The sequence below is a fragment of the Anopheles funestus genome, chromosome 3RL, assembly GCF_943734845.2.
Source record: "Anopheles funestus chromosome 3RL, idAnoFuneDA-416_04, whole genome shotgun sequence".
Lineage (NCBI taxonomy): Eukaryota > Metazoa > Arthropoda > Insecta > Diptera > Culicidae > Anopheles > Anopheles funestus.
Window position 1 is genome coordinate 60,735,832 of NC_064599.1, and position 26,192 is coordinate 60,762,023.

The following is a 26,192-nucleotide window of genomic DNA, read 5'->3' on the forward strand; positions in this document are numbered from 1 at the left end:
TCGGACGGTATCCAACGGATCGCCAATCTTTAACCTGTGGTCGATAGATGGCATCAATGGCTTCATTTTCTTCATGGACGGCCATGCCCTCAGATGTCTGTGCCAGAAGTTATTCGAGGAACCAAGTTCCTTACCCTGTTTGAGAAAATGTAAAATTTTCTTCATTTTTGCACCAAGTTTTGGCTATAACTCGGACGGTATCCAGCGGGTCGCCAATCTTTAACCTGTGGTCGATAGATGGCATCAATGGCTACATTTTCTTCTTGGACGGCCATGCCCTCAGATGTCTGTGCCAGAAGTTATTCGAGGAACCAAGTTCCTTACCCTGTTTGAGAAAATGTAAAATTTTCTTCATTTTTGCACCAAGTTTTGCCTATAACTCGGACGGTATCCAACGGATCGCCAATCTTTAACCTGTGGTCGATAGATGACACCAATGGCTACATTTTCTTCTTGGACGGCCATGCCCTCAGATGTCTGTGCCAGAAGTTATTCGACGAACCAAGTTCCTTACCCTGTTTGAGAAAATGTAAAATTTTCCTCATTTTTGAGCAATTCAGCAAAATTTAAAAAATTGATATATTTTAATGCGAATTAGTTGCAATAAGTTTCTTTTCACTCAAATAATGCTTTAAATTAATAAAAGAATAAAAAATCAGAAAAAAATTTAAAAAAAAATTTCCACTCGAAAATTTCATAAGGGGTACCCCTTGCCATTTTTTTGAGAAATTTTGCAAAAAAAATGAAATTGATTTATTTTAATGCCAATTGGTTGCAATAAGTTTCTTTTCACTCAAATAATGTTTTAAATTAAAAAAGAATAAAAAATTATAAAAAATATTAAAAAATATAAAATTAAAAAATTTCATAATGCTCATTTTTGCGCCAAGTTTTGCCTATAACTCGGTCGGTATCCAACGGATCGCCAATCTTTAACCTGTGGTAGATAGATGGCATCAATGGCTACATTTTCTTCTTGGACGGCCATGCCCTCAGATGTCTGTGCCAGAAGTTATTCGAGGAACCAAGTTCCTTACCCTGTTTAAGAAAATGTAAAATTTTCCTCATTTTTGCGCCAAGTTTTGGCTATAACTCGGTCGGTATCCAACGGATCGCCAATCTTTAACCTGTGGTCGATAGATGGCATCAATGGCTTCATTTTCTTCATGGACGGCCATGCCCTCAGATGTCTGTGCCAGAAGTTATTCGAGGAACCAAGTTCCTTACCCTGTTTGAGAAAATGTAAAATTTTCCTCATTTTTGAGCAATTCAGCAAAATTTAAAAAATTGATATATTTTAATGCGAATTAGTTGCAATAAGTTTCTTTTCACTCAAATAATGCTTTAAATTAATAAAAGAATAAAAAATCAGAAAAAAATTAAAAAAAAAATTTCCACTCGAAAATTTCATAAGGGGTACCCCTTGCCATTTTTTTGAGAAATTTTGCAAAAAAAAAATGAAATTGATTTATTTTAATGCCAATTGGTTGCAATAAGTTTCTTTTCACTCAAATAATGTTTTAAATTAAAAAATATCATAATGCTCATTTTTGCGCCAAGTTTTGCCTATAACTCGGTCGGTATCCAACGGATCGTCAATCTTTAACCTGTGGTCGATAGATGGCACCAATGGCTACATTTTCTTCATGGACGGCCATGCCCTCAGATGTCTGTGCCAGAAGTTATTCGAGGAACCAAGTTCCTTACCCTGTTTGAGAAAATGTAAAATTTTCTTCATTTTTGCACCAAGTTTTGCCTATAACTCGGACGGTATCCAACGAATCGCCAATCTTTAACCTGTGGTCGATAGATGACACCAATGGCTACATTTTCTTCTTGGACGGCCATGCCCTCAGATGTCTGTGCCAGAAGTTATTCGACGAACCAAGTTCCTTACCCTGTTTGAGAAAATGTAAAATTTTCCTCATTTTTGAGCAATTCAGCAAAATTTAAAAAATTGATATATTTTAATGCGAATTAGTTGCAATAAGTTTCCTTTCACTCAAATAATGCTTTAAATTAATAAAAGAATAAAAAATCAGAAAAAAATTTAAAAAAAAATTTCCACTCGAAAATTTCATAAGGGGTACCCCTTGCCATTTTTTTGAGAAATTTTGCAAAAAAAAATGAAATTGATTTATTTTAATGCCAATTGGTTGCAATAAGTTTCTTTTGACTCAAATAATGTTTTAAATTAAAAAAGAATCAAAAATTATAAAAAATATTAAAAAATATAAAATTAAAAAATTTCATAATGCTCATTTTTGCGCCAAGTTTTGCCTATAACTCGGTCGGTATCCAACGGATCGCCAATCTTTAACCTGTGGTCGATAGATGGCATCAATGGCTACATTTTCTTCTTGGACGGCCATGCCCTCAGATGTCTGTGCCAGAAGTTATTCGAGGAACCAAGTTCCTTACCCTGTTTGAGAAAATGTAAAATTTTCTTCATTTTTGCACCAAGTTTTGCCTATAACTCGGACGGTATCTAACGGATCGCCAATCTTTAACCTGTGGTCGATAGATGGCATCAATGGCTTCATTTTCTTCATGGACGGCCATGCCCTCAGATGTCTGTGCCAGAAGTTATTCGAGGAACCAAGTTCCTTACCCTGTTTGAGAAAATGTAAAGTTTTCCTCATTTTTGAGCAATTCAGCAAAATTTAAAAAATTGATATATTTTAATGCGAATTAGTTGCAATAAGTTTCTTTTCACTCAAATAATGCTTTAAATTAATAAAAGAATAAAAAATCAGAAAAAAATTAAAAAAAAATTTCGACTCGAAAATTTCATAAGGGGTACCCCTTGCCATTTTTTTGAGAAATTTTGCAAAAAAATGAAATTGATTTATTTTAATGCCAATTGGTTGCAATAAGTTTCTTTTCACTCAAATAATGTTTTAAATTAAAAAAGAATCAAAAATTTTAAAAAATATTAAAAAATATAAAATTAAAAAATTTCATAATGCTCATTTTTGCGCCAAGTTTTGCCTATAACTCGGTCGGAATCCAACGGATCGCCAATCTTTAACCTGTGGTCGATAGATGGCACCAATGGCTACATTTTCTTCTTGGACGGCCATGCCCTCAGATGTCTGTGCCAGAAGTTATTCGAGGAACCAAGTTCCTTACCCTGTTTTAGAAAATGTAAAATTTTCCTCATTTTTGTGCCAAGTTTTGGCTATAACTCGGTCGGTATCCAACGGATCGCCAATCTTTAACCTGTGGTCGATAGATGGCATCAATGGCTACATTTTCTACTTGGACGGCCATGCCCTCAGATGTCTGTGCCAGAAGTTATTCGAGGAACCAAGTTCCTTACCCTGTTTGAGAAAATGTAAAATTTTCTTCATTTTTGCACCAAGTTTTGCCTATAACTCGGACGGTATCCAACGGATCGCCAATCTTTAACCTGTGGTCGATAGATGACACCAATGGCTACATTTTCTTCTTGGACGGCCATGCCCTCAGATGTCTGTGCCAGAAGTTATTCGACGAACCAAGTTCCTTACCCTGTTTGAGAAAATGTAAAATTTTCCTCATTTTTGAGCAATTCAGCAAAATTTAAAAAATTGATATATTTTAATGCGAATTAGTTGTAATAAGTTTCTTTTCACTCAAATAATGCTTTAAAATATTAAAAGAATAAAAAATCAGAAAAAAATTTAAAAAAAAATTTCCACTCGAAAATTTCATAAGGGGTACCCCTTGCCATTTTTTTGAGAAATTTTGCAAAAAAAAATGAAATTGATTTATTTTAATGCCAATTGGTTGCAATAAGTTTCTTTTCACTCAAAAAATGTTTTAAATTAAAAAATATCATAATGCTCATTTTTGCGCCAAGTTTTGCCTATAACTCGGTCGGTATCCAACGGATCGTCAATCTTTAACCTGTGGTCGATAGATGGCACCAATGGCTACATTTTCTTCATGGACGGCCATGCCCTCAGATGTCTGTGCCAGAAGTTATTCGAGGAACCAAGTTCCTTACCCTGTTTGAGAAAATGTAAAATTTTCCTCATTTTTGAGCAATTCAGCAAAATTTAAAAAATTGATATATTTTAATGCGAATTAGTTGCAATAAGTTTCTTTTCACTCAAATAATGCTTTAAATTAATAAAAGAATAAAAAATCAGAAAAAAATTTAAAAAAAAATTTCCACTCGAAAATTTCATAAGGGGTACCCCTTGCCATTTTTTTGAGAAATTTTGAAAAAAAAATGAAATTGATTTATTTTAATGCCAATTGGTTCCAATAAGTTTCTTTTCACTCAAATAATGTTTTAAATTAAAAAAGAATAAAAAATTTTAAAAAATATTAAAAAATATAAAATTAAAAAATTTCATAATGCTCATTTTTGCGCCAAGTTTTGCCTATAACTCGGTCGGAATCCAACGGATCGCCAATCTTTAACCTGTGGTCGATAGATGGCATCAATGGCTACATTTTCTTCTTGGACGGCCATGCCCTCAGATGTCTGTGCCAGAAGTTATTCGAGGAACCAAGTTCCTTACCCTGTTTGAGAAAATGTAAAATTTTCTTCATTTTTGCACCAAGTTTTGCCTATAACTCGGTCGGTATCCAACGGATCGCCAATCTTTAACCTGTGGTCGATAGATGGCATCAATGGCTTCATTTTCTTCATGGACGGCCATGCCCTCAGATGTCTGTGCCAGAAGTTATTCGAGGAACCAAGTTCCTTACCCTGTTTGAGAAAATGTAAAATTTTCCTCATTTTTGAGCAATTCAGCAAAATTTAAAAAATTGATATATTTTAATGCGAATTAGTTGCAATAAGTTTCTTTTCACTCAAATAATGCTTTAAATTAATAAAAGAATAAAAAATCAGAAAAAAATTAAAAAAAAATTTCGACTCGAAAATTTCATAAGGGGTACCCCTTGCCATTTTTTTGAGAAATTTTGCAAAAAAAATGAAATTGATTTATTTTAATGCCAATTGGTTGCAATAAGTTTCTTTTCACTCAAATAATGTTTTAAATTAAAAAAGAATAAAAAAATTTAAAAAATATTAAAAAATATAAAATTAAAAAATTTCATAATGCTCATTTTTGCGCCAAGTTTTGCCTATAACTCGGTCGGAATCCAACGGATCGCCAATCTTTAACCTGTGGTCGATAGATGGCACCAATGGCTACATTTTCTTCTTGGACGGCCATGCCCTCAGATGTCTGTGCCAGAAGTTATTCGAGGAACCAAGTTCCTTACCCTGTTTTAGAAAATGTAAAATTTTCCTCATTTTTGTGCCAAGTTTTGGCTATAACTCGGTCGGTATCCAACGGATCGCCAATCTTTAACCTGTGGTCGATAGATGGCATCAATGGCTACATTTTCTTCTTGGACGGCCATGCCCTCAGATGTCTGTGCCAGAAGTTATTCGAGGAACCAAGTTCCTTACCCTGTTTGAGAAAATGTAAAATTTTCTTCATTTTTGCACCAAGTTTTGCCTATAACTCGGACGGTATCCAACGGATCGCCAATCTTTAACCTGTGGTCGATAGATGACACCAATGGCTACATTTTCTTCTTGGACGGCCATGCCCTCAGATGTCTGTGCCAGAAGTTATTCGACGAACCAAGTTCCTTACCCTGTTTGAGAAAATGTAAAATTTTCCTCATTTTTGAGCAATTCAGCAAAATTTAAAAAATTGATATATTTTAATGCGAATTAGTTGTAATAAGTTTCTTTTCACTCAAATAATGCTTTAAAATAATAAAAGAATAAAAAATCAGAAAAAAATTTAAAAAAAAATTTCCACTCGAAAATTTCATAAGGGGTACCCCTTGCCATTTTTTTGAGAAATTTTGCAAAAAAAAATGAAATTGATTTATTTTAATGCCAATTGGTTGCAATAAGTTTCTTTTCACTCAAAAAATGTTTTAAATTAAAAAATATCATAATGCTCATTTTTGCGCCAAGTTTTGCCTATAACTCGGTCGGTATCCAACGGATCGTCAATCTTTAACCTGTGGTCGATAGATGGCACCAATGGCTACATTTTCTTCATGGACGGCCATGCCCTCAGATGTCTGTGCCAGAAGTTATTCGAGGAACCAAGTTCCTTACCCTGTTTGAGAAAATGTAAAATTTTCCTCATTTTTGAGCAATTCAGCAAAATTTAAAAAATTGATATATTTTAATGCGAATTAGTTGCAATAAGTTTCTTTTCACTCAAATAATGCTTTAAATTAATAAAAGAATAAAAAATCAGAAAAAAATTTAAAAAAAAATTTCCACTCGAAAATTTCATAAGGGGTACCCCTTGCCATTTTTTTGAGAAATTTTGAAAAAAAAATGAAATTGATTTATTTTAATGCCAATTGGTTCCAATAAGTTTCTTTTCACTCAAATAATGTTTTAAATTAAAAAAGAATCAAAAATTATAAAAAATATTAAAAAATATAAAATTAAAAAATTTCATAATGCTCATTTTTGCGCCAAGTTTTGCCTATAACTCGGTCGGTATCCAACGGATCGCCAATCTTTAACCTGTGGTCGATAGATGGCATCAATGGCTACATTTTCTTCTTGGACGGCCATGCCCTCAGATGTCTGTGCCAGAAGTTATTCGAGGAACCAAGTTCCTTACCCTGTTTGAGAAAATGTAAAATTTTCTTCATTTTTGCACCAAGTTTTGCCTATAACTCGGACGGTATCCAACGGATCGCCAATCTTTAACCTGTGGTCGATAGATGGCATCAATGGCTTCATTTTCTTCATGGACGGCCATGCCCTCAGATGTCTGTGCCAGAAGTTATTCGAGGAACCAAGTTCCTTACCCTGTTTGAGAAAATGTAAAATTTTCCTCATTTTTGAGCAATTCAGCAAAATTTAAAAAATTGATATATTTTAATGCGAATTAGTTGCAATAAGTTTCTTTTCACTCAAATAATGCTTTAAATTAATAAAAGAATAAAAAATCAGAAAAAAATTAAAAAAAAAATTTCCACTCGAAAATTTCATAAGGGGTACCCCTTGCCATTTTTTTGAGAAATTTTGAAAAAAAAATGAAATTGATTTATTTTAATGCCAATTGGTTGCAATAAGTTTCTTTTCACTCAAATAATGTTTTAAATTAAAAAAGAATAAAAAATTATAAAAAATATTAAAAAATATAAAATTAAAAAATTTCATAATGCTCATTTTTGCACCAAGTTTTGCCTATAACTCGGACGGTATCCAACGGATCGCCAATCTTTAACCTGTGGTCGATAGATGGCATCAATGGCTTCATTTTCTTCATGGACGGCCATGCCCTCAGATGTCTGTGCCAGAAGTTATTCGAGGAACCAAGTTCCTTACCCTGTTTGAGAAAATGTAAAATTTTCCTCATTTTTGAGCAATTCAGCAAAATTTAAAAAATTGATATATTTTAATGCGAATTAGTTGCAATAAGTTTCTTTTCACTCAAATAATGCTTTAAATTAATAAAAGAATAAAAAATCAGAAAAAAATTTAAAAAAAAAATTCCACTCGAAAATTTCATAAGGGGTACCCCTTGCCATTATTTTGAGAAATTTTGCAAAAAAAATGAAATTGATTTATTTTAATGCCAATTGGTTGCAATAAGTTTCTTTTCACTCAAATAATGTTTTAAATTAAAAAAGAATCAAAAATTATAAAAAATATTAAAAAATATAAAATTAAAAAATTTCATAATGCTCATTTTTGCGCCAAGTTTTGCCTATAACTCGGTCGGTATCCAACGGATCGCCAATCTTTAACCTGTGGTCGATAGATGGCATCAATGGCTTCATTTTCTTCATGGACGGCCATGCCCTCAGATGTCTGTGCCAGAAGTTATTCGACGAACCAAGTTCCTTACCCTGTTTGAGAAAATGTAAAATTTTCCTCATTTTTGAGCAATTCAGCAAAATTTAAAAAATTGATATATTTTAATGCGAATTAGTTGCAATAAGTTTCTTTTCACTCAAATAATGCTTTAAATTAATAAAAGAATAAAAAATCAGAAAAAAATTTAAAAAAAAATTTCCACTCGAAAATTTCATAAGGGGTACCCCTTGCCATTTTTTTGAGAAATTTTGCAAAAAAAATGAAATTGATTTATTTTAATGCCAATTGGTTGCAATAAGTTTCTTTTCACTCAAATAATGTTTTAAATTAAAAAAGAATCAAAAATTATAAAAAATATTAAAAAATATAAAATTAAAAAATTTCATAATGCTCATTTTTGCGCCAAGTTTTGCCTATAACTCGGTCGGTATCCAACGGATCGCCAATCTTTAACCTGTGGTCGATAGATGGCATCAATGGCTACATTTTCTTCTTGGACGGCCATGCCCTCAGATGTCTGTGCCAGAAGTTATTCGAGGAACCAAGTTCCTTACCCTGTTTGAGAAAATGTAAAATTTTCTTCATTTTTGCACCAAGTTTTGCCTATAACTCGGACGGTATCCAACGGATCGCCAATCTTTAACCTGTGGTCGATAGATGACACCAATGGCTACATTTTCTTCTTGGACGGCCATGCCCTCAGATGTCTGTGCCAGAAGTTATTCGACGAACCAAGTTCCTTACCCTGTTTGAGAAAATGTAAAATTTTCCTCATTTTTGAGCAATTCAGCAAAATTTAAAAAATTGATATATTTTAATGCGAATTAGTTGCAATAAGTTTCTTTTCACTCAAATAATGCTTTAAATTAATAAAAGAATAAAAAATCAGAAAAAAATTTAAAAAAAAATTTTCACTCGAAAATTTCATAAGGGGTACCCCTTGCCATTTTTTTGAGAAATTTTGCAAAAAAAATGAAATTGATTTATTTTAATGCCAATTGGTTGAAAAGGGTTTCGTTTCACTCAAATAATGTTTTAAATAAAAAACAGAATAAAAAATTATAAAAAATATTAAAAAATATAAAATTAAAAAAATTTATAATGCTCATTTTTGCGCCAAGTTTTGCCTATAACTCGGTCGGTATCCAACGGATCGCCAATCTTTAACCTGTGGTCGATAGATGACACTAATGGCTACATTTTCTTCTTGGACGGCCATGCCCTCAGATGTCTGTGCCAGAAGTGATTCGACGAACCAAGTTCCTTACCCTGTTTGAGAAAATGTAAAATTTTCCTCATTTTTGAGCAATTCAGCAAAATTTAAGAAATTGATATATTTTAATGCGAATTAGTTGCAATAAGTTTCTTTTCACTCAAATAATGCTTTAAATTAATAAAAGAATAAAAAATCAGAAAAAAATTTAAAAAAAAATTTCCACTCGAAAATTTTATAAGGGGTACCCCTTGCCATTTTTTTGAGAAATTTTGCAAAAAAAATGAAATTGATTTATTTTAATGCCAATTGGTTGCAATAAGATTCTTTTCACTCAAATAATGTTTTAAATTAAAAAAGAATCAAAAATTATAAAAAATATTAAAAAATATAAAATTAAAAAATTTCATAATGGTCATTTTTGCGCCAAGTTTTGCCTATAACTCGGTCGGTATCCAACGGATCGCCAATCTTTAACCTGTGGTCGATAGATGACATCAATGGCTACATTTTCTTCTTGGACGGCCATGCCCTCAGATGTCTGTGCCAGAAGTTATTCGACGAACCAAGTTCCTTACCCTGTTTGAGAAAATGTAAAATTTTCCTCATTTTTGAGCAATTCAGCAAAATTTAAAAAATTGATATATTTTAATGCGAATTAGTTGCAATAAGTTTCTTTTCACTCAAATAATGCTTTAAATTAATAAAAGAATAAAAAATCAGAAAAAAAATTAAAAAAAAAATTTCCACTCGAAAATTTTATAAGGGGTACCCCTTGCCATTTTTTTGAGAAATTTTGCAAAAAAAATGAAATTGATTTATTTTAATGCCAATTGGTTGCAATAAGTTTCTTTTCACTCAAATAATGTTTTAAATTAAAAAAGAATAAAAAATTATAAAAAATATTAAAAAATATAAAATTAAAAAATTTCATAATGCTCATTTTTGCGCAAAGTTTTGCCTATAACTCGGTCGGTATCCCACGGATCGCCAATCTTTAACCTGTGGTCGATAGATGACATCAATGGCTACATTTTCTTCTTGGACGGCCATGCCCTCAGATGTCTGTGCCAGAAGTTATTCGACGAACCAAGTTCCTTACCCTGTTTGAGAAAATGTAAAATTTTCCTCATTTTTGAGCAATTCAGCAAAATTTAAGAAATTGATATATTTTAATGCGAATTAGTTGCAATAAGTTTCTTTTCACTCAAATAATGCTTTAAATTAATAAAAGAATAAAAAATCAGAAAAAAATTTAAAAAAAAATTTCCACTCGAAAATTTTATAAGGGGTACCCCTTGCCATTTTTTTGAGAAATTTTGCAAAAAAAATGAAATTGATTTATTTTAATGCCAATTGGTTGCAATAAGTTTCTTTTCACTCAAATAATGTTTTAAATTAAAAAAGAATCAAAAATTATAAAAAATATTAAAAAATATAAAATTAAAAAATTTCATAATGCTCATTTTTGCGCCAAGTTTTGCCTATAACTCGGTCGGTATCCAACGGATCGCCAATCTTTAACCTGTGGTCGATAGATGACACCAATGGCTACATTTTCTTCTTGGACGGCCATGCCCTCAGATGTCTGTGCCAGAAGTGATTCGACGAACCAAGTTCCTTACCCTGTTTGAGAAAATGTAAAATTTTCCTCATTTTTGAGCAATTCAGCAAAATTTAAGAAATTGATATATTTTAATGCGAATTAGTTGCAATAAGTTTCTTTTCACTCAAATAATGCTTTAAATTAATAAAAGAATAAAAAATCAGAAAAAAATTTAAAAAAAAATTTCCACTCGAAAATTTTATAAGGGGTACCCCTTGCCATTTTTTTGAGAAATTTTGCAAAAAAAATGAAATTGATTTATTTTAATGCCAATTGGTTGCAATAAGATTCTTTTCACTCAAATAATGTTTTAAATTAAAAAAGAATCAAAAATTATAAAAAATATTAAAAAATATAAAATTAAAAAATTTCATAATGGTCATTTTTGCGCCAAGTTTTGCCTATAACTCGGTCGGTATCCAACGGATCGCCAATCTTTAACCTGTGGTCGATAGATGACATCAATGGCTACATTTTCTTCTTGGACGGCCATGCCCTCAGATGTCTGTGCCAGAAGTTATTCGACGAACCAAGTTCCTTACCCTGTTTGAGAAAATGTAAAATTTTCCTCATTTTTGAGCAATTCAGCAAAATTTAAAAAATTGATATATTTTAATGCGAATTAGTTGCAATAAGTTTCTTTTCACTCAAATAATGCTTTAAATTAATAAAAGAATAAAAAATCAGAAAAAAATTTAAAAAAAAATTTCCACTCGAAAATTTCATAAGGGGTACCCCTTGCCATTTTTTTGAGAAATTTTGCAAAAAAAATGAAATTGATTTATTTTAATGCCAATTGGTTGCAATAAGTTTCTTTTCACTCAAATAATGTTTTAAATTAAAAAAGAATCAAAAATTATAAAAAATATTAAAAAATATAAAATTAAAAAATTTCATAATGCTCATTTTTGCGCCAAGTTTTGCCTATAATTCGGTCGGTATCCAACGGATCGCCAATCTTTAACCTGTGGTCGATAGATGGCATCAATGGCTACATTTTCTTCTTGGACGGCCATGCCCTCAGATGTCTGTGCCAGAAGTTATTCGAGGAACCAAGTTCCTTACCCTGTTTGAGAAAATGTAAAATTTTCTTCATTTTTGCACCAAGTTTTGCCTATAACTCGGTCGGTATCCAACGGATCGCCAATCTTTAACCTGTGGTCGATAGATGACACCAATGGCTACATTTTCTTCATGGACGGCCATGCCCTCAGATGTCTGTGCCAGAAGTTATTCGAGGAACCAAGTTCCTTACCCTGTTTGAGAAAATGTAAAATTTTCCTCATTTTTGAGCAATTCAGCAAAATTTAAAAAATTGATATGTTTTAATGCGAATTAGTTGTAATAAGTTTCTTTTCACTCAAATAATGCTTTAAATTAATAAAAGAATAAAAAATCAGAAAAAAATTTAAAAAAAAAATTTCCACTCGAAAATTTCATAAGGGGTACCCCTTGCCATTTTTTTTGAGAAATTTTGCAAAAAAAATGAAATTGATTTATTTTAATGCCAATTGGTTGCAATAAGTTTCTTTTCACTCAAATAATGTTTTAAATTAAAAAAGAATAAAAAATTATAAAAAATATTAAAAAATATAAAATTAAAAAATTTCATAATGCTCATTTTTGCGCCAAGTTTTGCCTATAACTCGGTCGGTATCCAACGGATCGCCAATCTTTAACCTGTGGTCGATAGATGGCATCAATGGCTTCATTTTCTTCATGGACGGCCATGCCCTCAGATGTCTGTGCCAGAAGTTATTCGACGAACCAAGTTCCTTACCCTGTTTGAGAAAATGTAAAATTTTCCTCATTTTTGAGCAATTCAGCAAAATTTAAAAAATTGATATATTTTAATGCGAATTAGTTGCAATAAGTTTCTTTTCACTCAAATAATGCTTTAAATTAATAAAAGAATAAAAAATCAGAAAAAAATTTAAAAAAAAATTTCCACTCGAAAATTTCATAAGGGGTACCCCTTGCCATTTTTTTGAGAAATTTTGCAAAAAAAATGAAATTGATTTATTTTAATGCCAATTGGTTGCAATAAGTTTCTTTTCACTCAAATAATGTTTTAAATTAAAAAAGAATCAAAAATTATAAAAAATATTAAAAAATATAAAATTAAAAAATTTCATAATGCTCATTTTTGCGCCAAGTTTTGCCTATAACTCGGTCGGTATCCAACGGATCGCCAATCTTTAACCTGTGGTCGATAGATGGCATCAATGGCTACATTTTCTTCTTGGACGGCCATGCCCTCAGATGTCTGTGCCAGAAGTTATTCGAGGAACCAAGTTCCTTACCCTGTTTGAGAAAATGTAAAATTTTCTTCATTTTTGCACCAAGTTTTGCCTATAACTCGGACGGTATCCAACGGATCGCCAATCTTTAACCTGTGGTCGATAGATGACACCAATGGCTACATTTTCTTCTTGGACGGCCATGCCCTCAGATGTCTGTGCCAGAAGTTATTCGACGAACCAAGTTCCTTACCCTGTTTGAGAAAATGTAAAATTTTCCTCATTTTTGAGCAATTCAGCAAAATTTAAAAAATTGATATATTTTAATGCGAATTAGTTGCAATAAGTTTCTTTTCACTCAAATAATGCTTTAAATTAATAAAAGAATAAAAAATCAGAAAAAAATTTAAAAAAAAATTTTCACTCGAAAATTTCATAAGGGGTACCCCTTGCCATTTTTTTGAGAAATTTTGCAAAAAAATGAAATTGATTTATTTTAATGCCAATTGGTTGCAATAAGATTCTTTTCACTCAAATAATGTTTTAAATTAAAAAAGAATCAAAAATTATAAAAAATATTAAAAAATATAAAATTAAAAAATTTCATAATGGTCATTTTTGCGCCAAGTTTTGCCTATAACTCGGTCGGTATCCAACGGATCGCCAATCTTTAACCTGTGGTCGATAGATGACATCAATGGCTACATTTTCTTCTTGGACGGCCATGCCCTCAGATGTCTGTGCCAGAAGTTATTCGACGAACCAAGTTCCTTACCCTGTTTGAGAAAATGTAAAATTTTCCTCATTTTTGAGCAATTCAGCAAAATTTAAAAAATTGATATATTTTAATGCGAATTAGTTGCAATAAGTTTCTTTTCACTCAAATAATGCTTTAAATTAATAAAAGAATAAAAAATCAGAAAAAAAATTAAAAAAAAAATTTCCACTCGAAAATTTTATAAGGGGTACCCCTTGCCATTTTTTTGAGAAATTTTGCAAAAAAAATGAAATTGATTTATTTTAATGCCAATTGGTTGCAATAAGTTTCTTTTCACTCAAATAATGTTTTAAATTAAAAAAGAATAAAAAATTATAAAAAATATTAAAAAATATAAAATTAAAAAATTTCATAATGCTCATTTTTGCGCAAAGTTTTGCCTATAACTCGGTCGGTATCCCACGGATCGCCAATCTTTAACCTGTGGTCGATAGATGACATCAATGGCTACATTTTCTTCTTGGACGGCCATGCCCTCAGATGTCTGTGCCAGAAGTTATTCGACGAACCAAGTTCCTTACCCTGTTTGAGAAAATGTAAAATTTTCCTCATTTTTGAGCAATTCAGCAAAATTTAAGAAATTGATATATTTTAATGCGAATTAGTTGCAATAAGTTTCTTTTCACTCAAATAATGCTTTAAATTAATAAAAGAATAAAAAATCAGAAAAAAATTTAAAAAAAAATTTCCACTCGAAAATTTTATAAGGGGTACCCCTTGCCATTTTTTTGAGAAATTTTGCAAAAAAAATGAAATTGATTTATTTTAATGCCAATTGGTTGCAATAAGTTTCTTTTCACTCAAATAATGTTTTAAATTAAAAAAGAATCAAAAATTATAAAAAATATTAAAAAATATAAAATTAAAAAATTTCATAATGCTCATTTTTGCGCCAAGTTTTGCCTATAACTCGGTCGGTATCCAACGGATCGCCAATCTTTAACCTGTGGTCGATAGATGACACCAATGGCTACATTTTCTTCTTGGACGGCCATGCCCTCAGATGTCTGTGCCAGAAGTGATTCGACGAACCAAGTTCCTTACCCTGTTTGAGAAAATGTAAAATTTTCCTCATTTTTGAGCAATTCAGCAAAATTTAAGAAATTGATATATTTTAATGCGAATTAGTTGCAATAAGTTTCTTTTCACTCAAATAATGCTTTAAATTAATAAAAGAATAAAAAATCAGAAAAAAATTTAAAAAAAAATTTCCACTCGAAAATTTTATAAGGGGTACCCCTTGCCATTTTTTTGAGAAATTTTGCAAAAAAAATGAAATTGATTTATTTTAATGCCAATTGGTTGCAATAAGATTCTTTTCACTCAAATAATGTTTTAAATTAAAAAAGAATCAAAAATTATAAAAAATATTAAAAAATATAAAATTAAAAAATTTCATAATGGTCATTTTTGCGCCAAGTTTTGCCTATAACTCGGTCGGTATCCAACGGATCGCCAATCTTTAACCTGTGGTCGATAGATGACATCAATGGCTACATTTTCTTCTTGGACGGCCATGCCCTCAGATGTCTGTGCCAGAAGTTATTCGACGAACCAAGTTCCTTACCCTGTTTGAGAAAATGTAAAATTTTCCTCATTTTTGAGCAATTCAGCAAAATTTAAAAAATTGATATATTTTAATGCGAATTAGTTGCAATAAGTTTCTTTTCACTCAAATAATGCTTTAAATTAATAAAAGAATAAAAAATCAGAAAAAAATTTAAAAAAAAATTTCCACTCGAAAATTTCATAAGGGGTACCCCTTGCCATTTTTTTGAGAAATTTTGCAAAAAAAATGAAATTGATTTATTTTAATGCCAATTGGTTGCAATAAGTTTCTTTTCACTCAAATAATGTTTTAAATTAAAAAAGAATAAAAAATTATAAAAAATATTAAAAAATATAAAATTAAAAAATTTCATAATGCTCATTTTTGCGCCAAGTTTTGCCTATAACTCGGTCGGTATCCAACGGATCGCCAATCTTTAACCTGTGGTCGATAGATGGCATCAATGGCTTCATTTTCTTCTTGGACGGCCATGCCCTCAGATGTCTGTGCCAGAAGTTATTCGAGGAACCAAGTTCCTTACCCTGTTTGAGAAAATGTAAAATTTTCTTCATTTTTGCACCAAGTTTTGCCTATAACTCGGTCGGTATCCAACGGATCGCCAATCTTTAACCTGTGGTCGATAGATGACACCAATGGCTACATTTTCTTCATGGACGGCCATGCCCTCAGATGTCTGTGCCAGAAGTTATTCGAGGAACCAAGTTCCTTACCCTGTTTGAGAAAATGTAAAATTTTCCTCATTTTTGAGCAATTCAGCAAAATTTAAAAAATTGATATGTTTTAATGCGAATTAGTTGTAATAAGTTTCTTTTCACTCAAATAATGCTTTAAATTAATAAAAGAATAAAAAATCAGAAAAAAATTTAAAAAAAAAATTTCCACTCGAAAATTTCATAAGGGGTACCCCTTGCCATTTTTTTGAGAAATTTTGCAAAAAAAATGAAATTGATTTATTTTAATGCCAATTGGTTGCAATAAGTTTCTTTTCACTCAAATAATGTTTTAAATTAAAAAAGAATAAAAAATTATAAAAAATATTAAAAAATATAAAATTAAAAAATTTCATAATGCTCATTTTTGCGCCAAGTTTTGCCTATAACTCGGTCGGTATCCAACGGATCGCCAATCTTTAACCTGTGGTCGATAGATGGCATCAATGGCTTCATTTTCTTCATGGACGGCCATGCCCTCAGATGTCTGTGCCAGAAGTTATTCGACGAACCAAGTTCCTTACCCTGTTTGAGAAAATGTAAAATTTTCCTCATTTTTGAGCAATTCAGCAAAATTTAAAAAATTGATATATTTTAATGCGAATTAGTTGCAATAAGTTTCTTTTCACTCAAATAATGCTTTAAATTAATAAAAGAATAAAAAATCAGAAAAAAATTTAAAAAAAAATTTCCACTCGAAAATTTCATAAGGGGTACCCCTTGCCATTTTTTTGAGAAATTTTGCAAAAAAAATGAAATTGATTTATTTTAATGCCAATTGGTTGCAATAAGTTTCTTTTCACTCAAATAATGTTTTAAATTAAAAAAGAATCAAAAATTATAAAAAATATTAAAAAATATAAAATTAAAAAATTTCATAATGCTCATTTTTGCGCCAAGTTTTGCCTATAACTCGGTCGGTATCCAACGGATCGCCAATCTTTAACCTGTGGTCGATAGATGGCATCAATGGCTACATTTTCTTCTTGGACGGCCATGCCCTCAGATGTCTGTGCCAGAAGTTATTCGAGGAACCAAGTTCCTTACCCTGTTTGAGAAAATGTAAAATTTTCTTCATTTTTGCACCAAGTTTTGCCTATAACTCGGACGGTATCCAACGGATCGCCAATCTTTAACCTGTGGTCGATAGATGACACCAATGGCTACATTTTCTTCTTGGACGGCCATGCCCTCAGATGTCTGTGCCAGAAGTTATTCGACGAACCAAGTTCCTTACCCTGTTTGAGAAAATGTAAAATTTTCCTCATTTTTGAGCAATTCAGCAAAATTTAAAAAATTGATATATTTTAATGCGAATTAGTTGCAATAAGTTTCTTTTCACTCAAATAATGCTTTAAATTAATAAAAGAATAAAAAATCAGAAAAAAATTAAAAAAAAAATTTCCACTCGAAAATTTCATAAGGGGTACCCCTTGCCATTTTTTTGAGAAATTTTGCAAAAAAAATGAAATTGATTTATTTTAATGCCAATTGGTTGCAATAAGTTTCTTTTCACTCAAATAATGTTTTAAATTAAAAAAGAATCAAAAATTATAAAAAATATTAAAAAATATAAAATTAAAAAATTTCATAATGCTCATTTTTGCGCCAAGTTTTGCCTATAACTCGGTCGGTATCCAACGGATCGCCAATCTTTAACCTGTGGTCGATAGATGACACTAATGGCTACATTTTCTTCTTGGACGGCTATGTCCTCAGATGTCTGTGCCAGAAGTTATTCGAGGAACCAAGTTCCTTACCCTGTTTGAGAAAATGTAAAATTTTCCTCATTTTTGCGCCAAGTTTTGCCTATAACTCGGACGGTATCCAACGGATCGCCAATCTTTAACCTGTGGTCGATAGATGGCATCAATGGCTACATTTTCTTCTTGGACGGCCATGCCCTCAGATGTCTGTACCAGAAGTTATTCGAGGAACCAAGTTCCATACCATGTTTGAAAAAATGTAAAATTTTCCTCATTTTTGAGCAATTCAGCAAAAATTTTAATTTTTTTTTTAATTTTTTTTTTGTTGCAATAAGTTTCTTTCCACTCAAATAATGCTTTAAATAAAAAAAAGGAAAAAAAATTCTAAACAGTTGAAAATTTCCTAAGGCTTTTTTTTACCATTTTTTTTGAGCAATTTGTCAAAATTTATAAATTAGATATACTTATTTCTCTTTAAAATGTTCACTTTAGCGAGAAGTTATACGATACGCGTATTGATTACGCTGAAGATATTTCTGGTGACATTACATTCTAATTTTAGATTTATCGAACGTGGCGTAATCAATTTATAGCTGTTGTCGAAATGTTCAGTAAATGTATTGTATCGACTAACATGGCGCAATACTCATTCCCAAGCAATGGAAGACCTTGCATGACAGTCACATAAATTTGCACCGTACAACACACATTGCAGGTCGCGCAAAAGTATGGTCGATGATTGACTATTTCTTGTTCGATTCAGGGCCTGTTCGTTTTTTTTCATGATTAACGTGTAGTGTGTTACCCACTTCTAGCAATTTAGTTGAAGACAAGCGAATTCGAATGCAACCAACATTTTGTGTACGAATGCATGATGCCATGATTCAAAAGCAAACATTCCTTAAGCGCGCACTGATGTACGATTTCCCATCGTCTGTTGATGAAAGGGAAAATTATTACGATTGCGAATGGTACACACGCATGCATTGTTGTGGTCCATTCTGCACAAGACGTCAGGTGTTTGCAAATAAAAGACCTATCTTAACACGTGTCGGGTAAATAAACACGCACTCCTGAATTGCTGTCAGCGTATGCGCTTTTCATGCTGTGATATTAAATATACGTTGTTATTTAAACAGAATGGAAAGTTTGCATACTTTAATATTAACAGAAATACCTTGCTTTATAACACTGTAACAAACATTAATCACTGAAACGACAGTAGCTTCATAAAGTTTCATAAAAGCCGTATAGAAAGTAATTCGCAAATTGAATATTCACGGTACTGTTGTTTGGTATAATAAATCATTCCACCTAGCGATCATCCTGAAACGTATCGAATCGTATGGAACGTACGATAATAGCCGGTTTCACGCATCACAAATCAGTTTAATCTTACCTTTTGGTGTGCTGTGTTCGTGCGGCTAATGAGGAAACATGCGTTTAGCAGCGGCACTGCGACGAAGCAGTCGTGGCCGAGTGGTTAAGGCGTCTGACTCGAAATCAGATTCCCTCTGGGAGCGTAGGTTCGAATCCTACCGGCTGCGAAAGATTGGAAAGTATTTTTCCAACACTTTTTTTTATTTCTATAGAGTGTTTAGAAACTGTTATTATATTGTTATAATTTATTGATTATTATTAACTCGTTATTAACAGTAATTAACTCGTTTAATAGCACACTCACTACATTCGGTTGTTTGTTATTGTTTTGCAGTGTTTCGTTGATGGCAAGGTCCTATTTACGAGGTCAGTTATTTTTAATTTCCAAGTGATTAGGAAATCTTAGCCACAAATCAAGTTCAACTACTGTTTACACCTTGAGCTTGACCCTTCATTTATTCAAGCACACCTTTTTGCGCACCTTTTTTTTTCTTTCCTCCCGCACTAAATGAGTTACACAACTGGTGCACTTTAGGGTTAGACCAACTTTAACAAAACTCGCCAAGAAGCGTCTCGACCACGGGGACTTGAGCGTGAACTAGCGAGGCGATGTTTGTCGTCGTTCGCGTACTACCGACCAACTGACGTGGCCTCCGGTGCTTTAAGGTCCAGTGCCAGGTACCAGTCGTGTGTGCTATCGTTTTCCCTCCCCCTCCCCCCCAAAACCGGAAACTAGGGAAACACCAGCACCAACAGCAAACGCGGGCGAGTTTGGTGCCTTACAGGGTTGTATATGTTTTAAGGGGTAGAATGGTTCGCCAGACAAACTGCCGTTCACCGCCGCGCGGGACACGGTTTGGCACAGGTCGGGGTGGGTGAGTTGAGGATTTTATGTTTTGGTGTTGAGTTGGTGCCTTAGAAGCATGAAAACAGGAATCGATTCCACTATCAGCAATGTTGGTGGGCGGAACTAGATGTTGTTGGACAGTGATTGTTATAGTGTTTAAACCATTGGACATGAAAATGGTTTGTTTTGTTTCTTAATATTATCACGATTTTTTTACCGACCCAAGCTTCACTTAAATTCTTAATTCTTGAGAGATTCTTACATATAATTTAAGTATTAATTCTTAAATTCGGTTAATTTCGTGTTGCAAAGAATTAATTTAATTTTGCAATTAGTTAAAGAAAGATGCAAATATTTTAAATTGTACCTGAACATGTATTCCGCTTTAACTTAAACTTTAAAGGGATCCATAATGTTATATTAATAGTTATACAAACTTTGGGTTCAGAAATAACTTTTGGGTTCAGAAAAAATAATTTTCTTTTTTTTTCTCTCTTTGTGAAATTAAAAGTTTATAATGAGTAATTTTTTTTGAACGCTTAAATTGCACGCCACCACTGTCCTTAGCCACCGGCTCACACTAGTAGTGGTGAGTGTTCCAACCGGGTCACGGTATCGAAAAAATATGAATCCCATCCCTTAAATACCCATTTCCAAATGCAGAAAATCATCGTACGGACTACGTGTCCCACAACACATTTTCTTTCCCCGAATGCCGGATACACTCCGCGTGTTCGATAGGAAGAAGCAAAGGTTTTTGGGAAATATGTTTTTGCATCGTACCTTGACGGTCCTATTCGTAACGAATCGTTGCGATGTGTTTTGAAGCAATGTAGAACGAATGTAAAATACACCTCATAAATCAGCAGTTCGACAGGAAATACTGTACGAAGCTACTGTTTATATTAAACTTATATTTTCTGGTTAGAAAAAGAGCTAGACAAAGTATTTGGTTTGTTTTTAATAGTATACAAATGTTTCATTAACACATTTTCTAAAACCTTTTTCTTTACCATTTATTGTAGTTTTACGCTGCATTTTGTGTTGTGGTCCACTACCGTCACCATGGCGATTGCACTCGACGTAAAATGAAGGGCGAAAGCCATGATGTAGACCTATAGAAGCTTCGGAAGCGTCCCTGAACTTGGCCGATATGTGTGGAAGAGAAATCAAATTTTTATGCAGTATTGATTTTTAAACCCAGTTTACTTATTTATCACTCGCTTCTTTTGTGATTTGTGATTAGTATATTAATTTGTACATATTTTTTAAAAAGCCTTTTATTCGCTTTTAACAACCTAATATTTCCAATACAGTTGTTTTATGCACCAATTCGCAAAGCTGATGCATTCAAAGAAACAGTAAAACAACATACAATATATTTTTAAATAATATAATAAGTTCACTAATTAACCCATTGTGGTAGACAAATTAAAACATTCAATTTGCGGGCAAAACCCCAAAGAAAAATGAGCTGCTTTACACGACCGACAATGATAAAAGGCTAACATTAATGTTGGGAACCGAAAGGAGCATCCGTCTGTTGGCCACAAAAGTTGTGGTTTTGCGCTTCGGCCCGAAAGCTTGCACGCCAACCAACGGCACACGCGCCCGGGTGGAATGTCATCGCGTGCCGTTGTTCAATTGTTCTGAAACAAAAACATAAAACAAGGGGAGGTTTTCCTCCCCTGTCTGTTTGCAAGAATCCTTTCGAAAACGCTGTCCGTACGTTTTTTCGTTTGAAGGAAAGAAATGAAGGAGGAAAGAAAAAGCTTGATTGTGAAATAAGTTTTGCGAATTGGATTCATGGATTTTACTGCTGGGCGATTTATTGCTTCGGGGCTTGTTTGCCAAGCGGAATAGTTTAATACACGAACGGAATGTGCTTGCTGTTGAACATGATGATATAATGTCGTGTTTGATGAATAGTTTGATGAGATTTGTTTTTTTTATATTTTGTCACCAATTTTGTTATTTTTAAGGATAACAATGCATGGCCGTCCATGAAGAAAATGTAGCCATTGGTGCCATCTATCGACCACAGGTTAAAGACTGGCGATCCGTTGGATACCGTCCGAGTTATAGGCAAAACTTGGTGCAAAAATGAGGAAAATTTTACATTTTCTCAAACAGGGTAAGGAACTTGGTTCCTCGAATAACTTCTGGCACAGACATCTGAGGGCATGGCCGTCCAAGAAGAAAATGTAGCCATTGGTGCCATCTATCGACCACAGGTTAAAGATTGGCGATCCGTTGGATACCGACCGAGTTATAGGCAAAACTTGGCGCAAAAATGAGCATTATGAAATTTTTTAATTTTATATTTTTTAATATTTTTTATAATTTTTTATTCTGTTTTTTATTTAAAGCATTATTCGTGTGAAAAGAAACCTTTTTCAACCAATTGGCATTAAAATAAATCAATTTAAATTTTTTTGCAAAATTTCTCAAAAAAATGGCAAGGGGTACCCCTTATGAAATTTTCGAGTAGAATTTTTTTTTTTAATTTTTTTCTGATTTTGTATTTTTTTTTAAATTTAAAGCATTATTTGAGTGAAAAGAAACTTATTGCAACAAATTCGCATTAAAATAAATCAACTTATAAAATTTTGCAAAATTACTCAAAAAAATGGTAAGGCTATAGACTTATGATATTTTCAAGCTAGATGTTACTGTCGTGACTTTCACCCATTTCTTTTTCTGTCCTGACCATTTTCAGCAAGACTTCACAGATCCAAATTATAAAATTTTTCTTTTTTTCTTTTTATAAATTTTATTTATGACACGATCCGTCCACTCATAACACGTCTGTCCAAAAACTGGCTGTCCTTTCGCTAGACTTACTCATCGATTTTGTCGACCGGTATATATCAAAAAATTATTAAAAATCCAGAATTTTATTATTTCAGTCATCACTTTAACAAACATAGGACCATTTTATTACTGTAAATTATGATTATACATTAGTTTAACATCCACATCCTCACGTAAGTGAGGTAAGTTAAATATCGGTTTACGGTGCACATTCGGTAGCGGAGGTGGAATTTTCTTCGGTTCCGGCTTTAAGGAAAACTGTAGGAAAAAATTGTTTTGTGTTTTTCTTTCAGTAGCACTGTCCAGTTACGATCTTTTGTTCGTAAAACGGAAATAAACCGATGCCGCGGTACCGATCTTGACACACCGTTTCGGCTCGATGCGTTTCTTTCCCAGTTATATCAATGACGGTGCTTCCTTCGTTTCTTTCGTGGCACGACTTGCCAGATTGGCCTGATGCTTTTCACCCGGCGTATGGGACAGGTGACGCTCTCGTTGGATCTTAGTAGGGACCCTTGTTCAGATCGATCGTATCCAGCGCTGGCTGCCGCAATCGTTCACGCCGATCACGGTTGCTCTCGGACCAGGAAGCCATGCCTCCGCCGCCGGTGTTGTCACCGGTATGGTTTTGGAATTCCATGATGCTGCAATAATAAGGAAACGTTGGTTTTACACTGGCACAAGATGGTTTACAATTAATAACTTACCAAACGTTATATTTATCGGAAAACCAGTAGAAATACTTCGCCAACAACCATCCAGCGCGTCCCTTCGAGAAAAATGTCTTGACATTGATGACAGCACTGACAGTTCGAGCTTTCGCTGCTCCTAGCGCCCTACGTACCATTGTGGAAATTGGCGGAAGCTCGTGTTCGCTGAAAGTTACAATTATTAGTTGTTAATAATTGTCTATATAATCCATTAAAATAACGAGAAAAATTAATTTAAAAATCCATTAAAATATGAAATTACCGTGTTTGACTGGTGGTAAACGAACATAAACCAATGCCGCGGTACAATACCGTCCGTAATTTCCGGATAGCCGATTTGGAAGAGCAACGACTGTTGATCATTCTCTGGATCGCGCTGCTTCGTCACCCGATAACCGGCACGACCGATCTTGACGAACTTTTTCGGCTCGATGCGTGATTTTTCCGGTTGTATCACGCACGGTGCTTCGTACGGTTGTCTGGTGGTTTTTGCCATGCCTATGGGACAGGTGCTACCCTCGTTGCATCTTAGTAGGGATACTTGTTTTGATCGATCTTTTCCAGCGCTGGCTGTAGCAATCGTGCTAGCCGGTCATGGTTACTCTCGCCTGCACCGCCGGTGTTGCTATCATCATGGTTTTGGACATTCAAGATGCTGCAATATGAAGGAGACGTTGTCTTTACACCGGGGAAAAAGGTAGTTAACAGTTAATAACTTACCAAAACGTTGTATTTATCGAAAAAAAACAGTCGAAATACTTCGCCAACAACCAACCAGCGCGTCCTTTTGGAGAAAAGTGTCTTGACATTGATGACAGTTGTGACAGTCTATGCTGTCGCCGACGCTAGCGCCATTTGTACCATCGTGGAGATTAGCGGAAACTTGTGCAGAAAACCGAATGTCCGTAAATGTTGCATATTCTGGAAGCTACAAAGAAATACAATTATTAATTAATCATTCCTAATAATAATTACTATTATTCATAAAACTAATGAGGGAAACAAACTTAACCCCGTTTCTCGTGCTTTTAGCTCGGGTAATCTCTTTTCAGTATTATTTATTTCAAATTTAACGCACGTACGCACGCAGCCAAAATAAATGACGTACGCTTCCGAAATATCTCCTATCCCGTTCCGTCATGGTGTATGATGCGAGCAGTGTTCAGTTGGAAAAGTAGGAGGAGCTATAAAGAACAGTGAATATCAAATGTTTAATGCATTGGTAAAGAAATTATAAATAATTAGCAAACAATTTTTAAATAACAATAAAAAAATAAGTAAAATACAAAAAAATTGTCATTATATATTTTAGAAAATGTAATCAATCAGAAATAAATGACACATTATCGTCCAACGGATAAGTTAAAACTATTTAAATTATTTAAAGCATTATCTCAAATGTTTAAAAATTACTTATCCAGCAATCTTGAATAAACATTCATTTGTGTTGTGCATATTTTTATAAAATTCCCATCGGAAAGACCGAATAACCCGCAAAACGCACCCCGAGGGTGTGAAATGTCAATAAACAATAAATCAATAAAAACTACACAAACAATCAGTTAGCTCACAGGCGAATGTCGTGTAAAAAGATGGAACTAACCTTTTGCTGAAGCGTCCCGAAAAATTCATCTCACGCCGGCGCAACGGGGAAACTTTCTGTCTGCTGGCTTTGTGCTCCTTCGCCTGGCGCATGGTAATTATGGAAATCCATTGGAATGACCCACCACTCGTTTTCCCTTTGCTTTGGTCGATCTTTTACCATTCCACGGGACGCATCTGCAGGTAAGTTCGGTTCGTCGTCTAGAGGGCGAAATAGAAAAGTGTAGACAAAAAGGCAACATTTTACCGGGGAAAAGCCGGCGCTTCCTGTGTCAATAGATGCACATTTGAATATGCAAAACTGCTGCCCAAGCCATCTTCCGATTGTGACGAGGTCGTAGAAGCCATCGTTAGAGGACGTAGACGGGGGTGTTGTAAAGTGATGAAGAGTAACGCACGATTCCGGGAATCTTGCTTTACTTCCTTTTCGGGGATGCAAAACGATCGTTCGTGACCTTCGGTCGGTCTGTCCGTTGGGATAACCCGGATCTGACGGTATCGGGTAATGTTGCGTTTTCCCAAGACGCTGTCGGAATTTTCATATTTATCTCTCGTCTTATCCGCGATGGTGATAGAGCCGACAGTGAAGGCTATTGCGGAATCGAACCACATGCTGGTTGATATTAGCCCAAAAAAAAAAATCTCTTCATTGTATCGCAACAATAATATGGACTTTAAAGTATTAAACTGCAGTAGCATATTCCATATTTAAGGTCAGACATTTCATATGCAAATAAAAATGTTGTTTCAAAAAAACTTCCTAATGATTTGCAAGCTTTTTTATATTATTTAGTAAAATTAATGCTGTAATTTTTTTCTAAATAATAAAAAATGTTTAAAATCACCAATAATCAATAAAATTCATTCCAAACTATTAACGTACCAAATAATTAGAAAAAAAGTCAAGTAAGTATTTATTACCAAATTTTCTTCAAACGTGATACAAAATCCTTCCTCGTAACGATTCTTTATTAAAAAAACACTCCAAAATTCACCAACAATTTAACCGTTACAATTTAAAATTTCCCATCCCATTGGCTTCCTTCCTGAAGATTGTTTCACTCAACACCTCTTCTCGACATTTCGTAGTTGGCAAAAAAGGTGTGAAAAGAAGAAAAAGAAAAAAATGATCCAAACTATGTCTCAAACAGTCGTTCCAAAACGGTTTCTTAAGAAGATCATTTACATACTTTGCTGCTAGAC

General features: G+C 33.4%; 1 protein-coding gene, 1 long non-coding RNA gene and 1 other non-coding gene across 3 annotated transcripts in view; 1 reads left to right on the forward strand and 2 right to left on the reverse strand.

Moving 5' to 3' along the window:
* Positions 1 to 17,964, reverse strand: part of LOC125770050 (uncharacterized) — a 32,816-nt gene extending 14,852 nt beyond the window's left edge. The window contains exons 1-3 of the long non-coding RNA XR_007419129.1: positions 16,878 to 17,964; positions 2,512 to 3,222; positions 1,608 to 1,797 (exon numbers count right to left, since the gene is read on the reverse strand). This is a non-coding gene — a long non-coding RNA (uncharacterized LOC125770050). The remainder of the gene's footprint in view (positions 1 to 1,607; positions 1,798 to 2,511; positions 3,223 to 16,877) is intronic.
* Positions 17,965 to 19,101: 1,137 nt separating this feature from the next.
* Positions 19,102 to 19,183, forward strand: Trnas-cga (transfer RNA serine (anticodon CGA)). The gene has a single exon. It is a non-coding gene; the product is annotated as a tRNA-Ser (tRNA).
* A 4,207-nt stretch (positions 19,184 to 23,390) lies between these two features.
* Positions 23,391 to 24,563, reverse strand: LOC125770113 (splicing factor 3A subunit 2-like). Its single transcript, XM_049439413.1, has 2 exons — positions 23,650 to 24,563; positions 23,391 to 23,552 (listed from the first exon to the last, which is right to left on the reverse strand). The coding sequence occupies exons 1-2, from the start codon at positions 23,881 to 23,883 to the stop codon at positions 23,514 to 23,516; spliced, it is 273 nt and encodes a 90-aa protein (XP_049295370.1). The 5' UTR covers positions 23,884 to 24,563; the 3' UTR covers positions 23,391 to 23,513.
* Between the last annotated feature and the right edge of the window lie 1,629 nt (positions 24,564 to 26,192).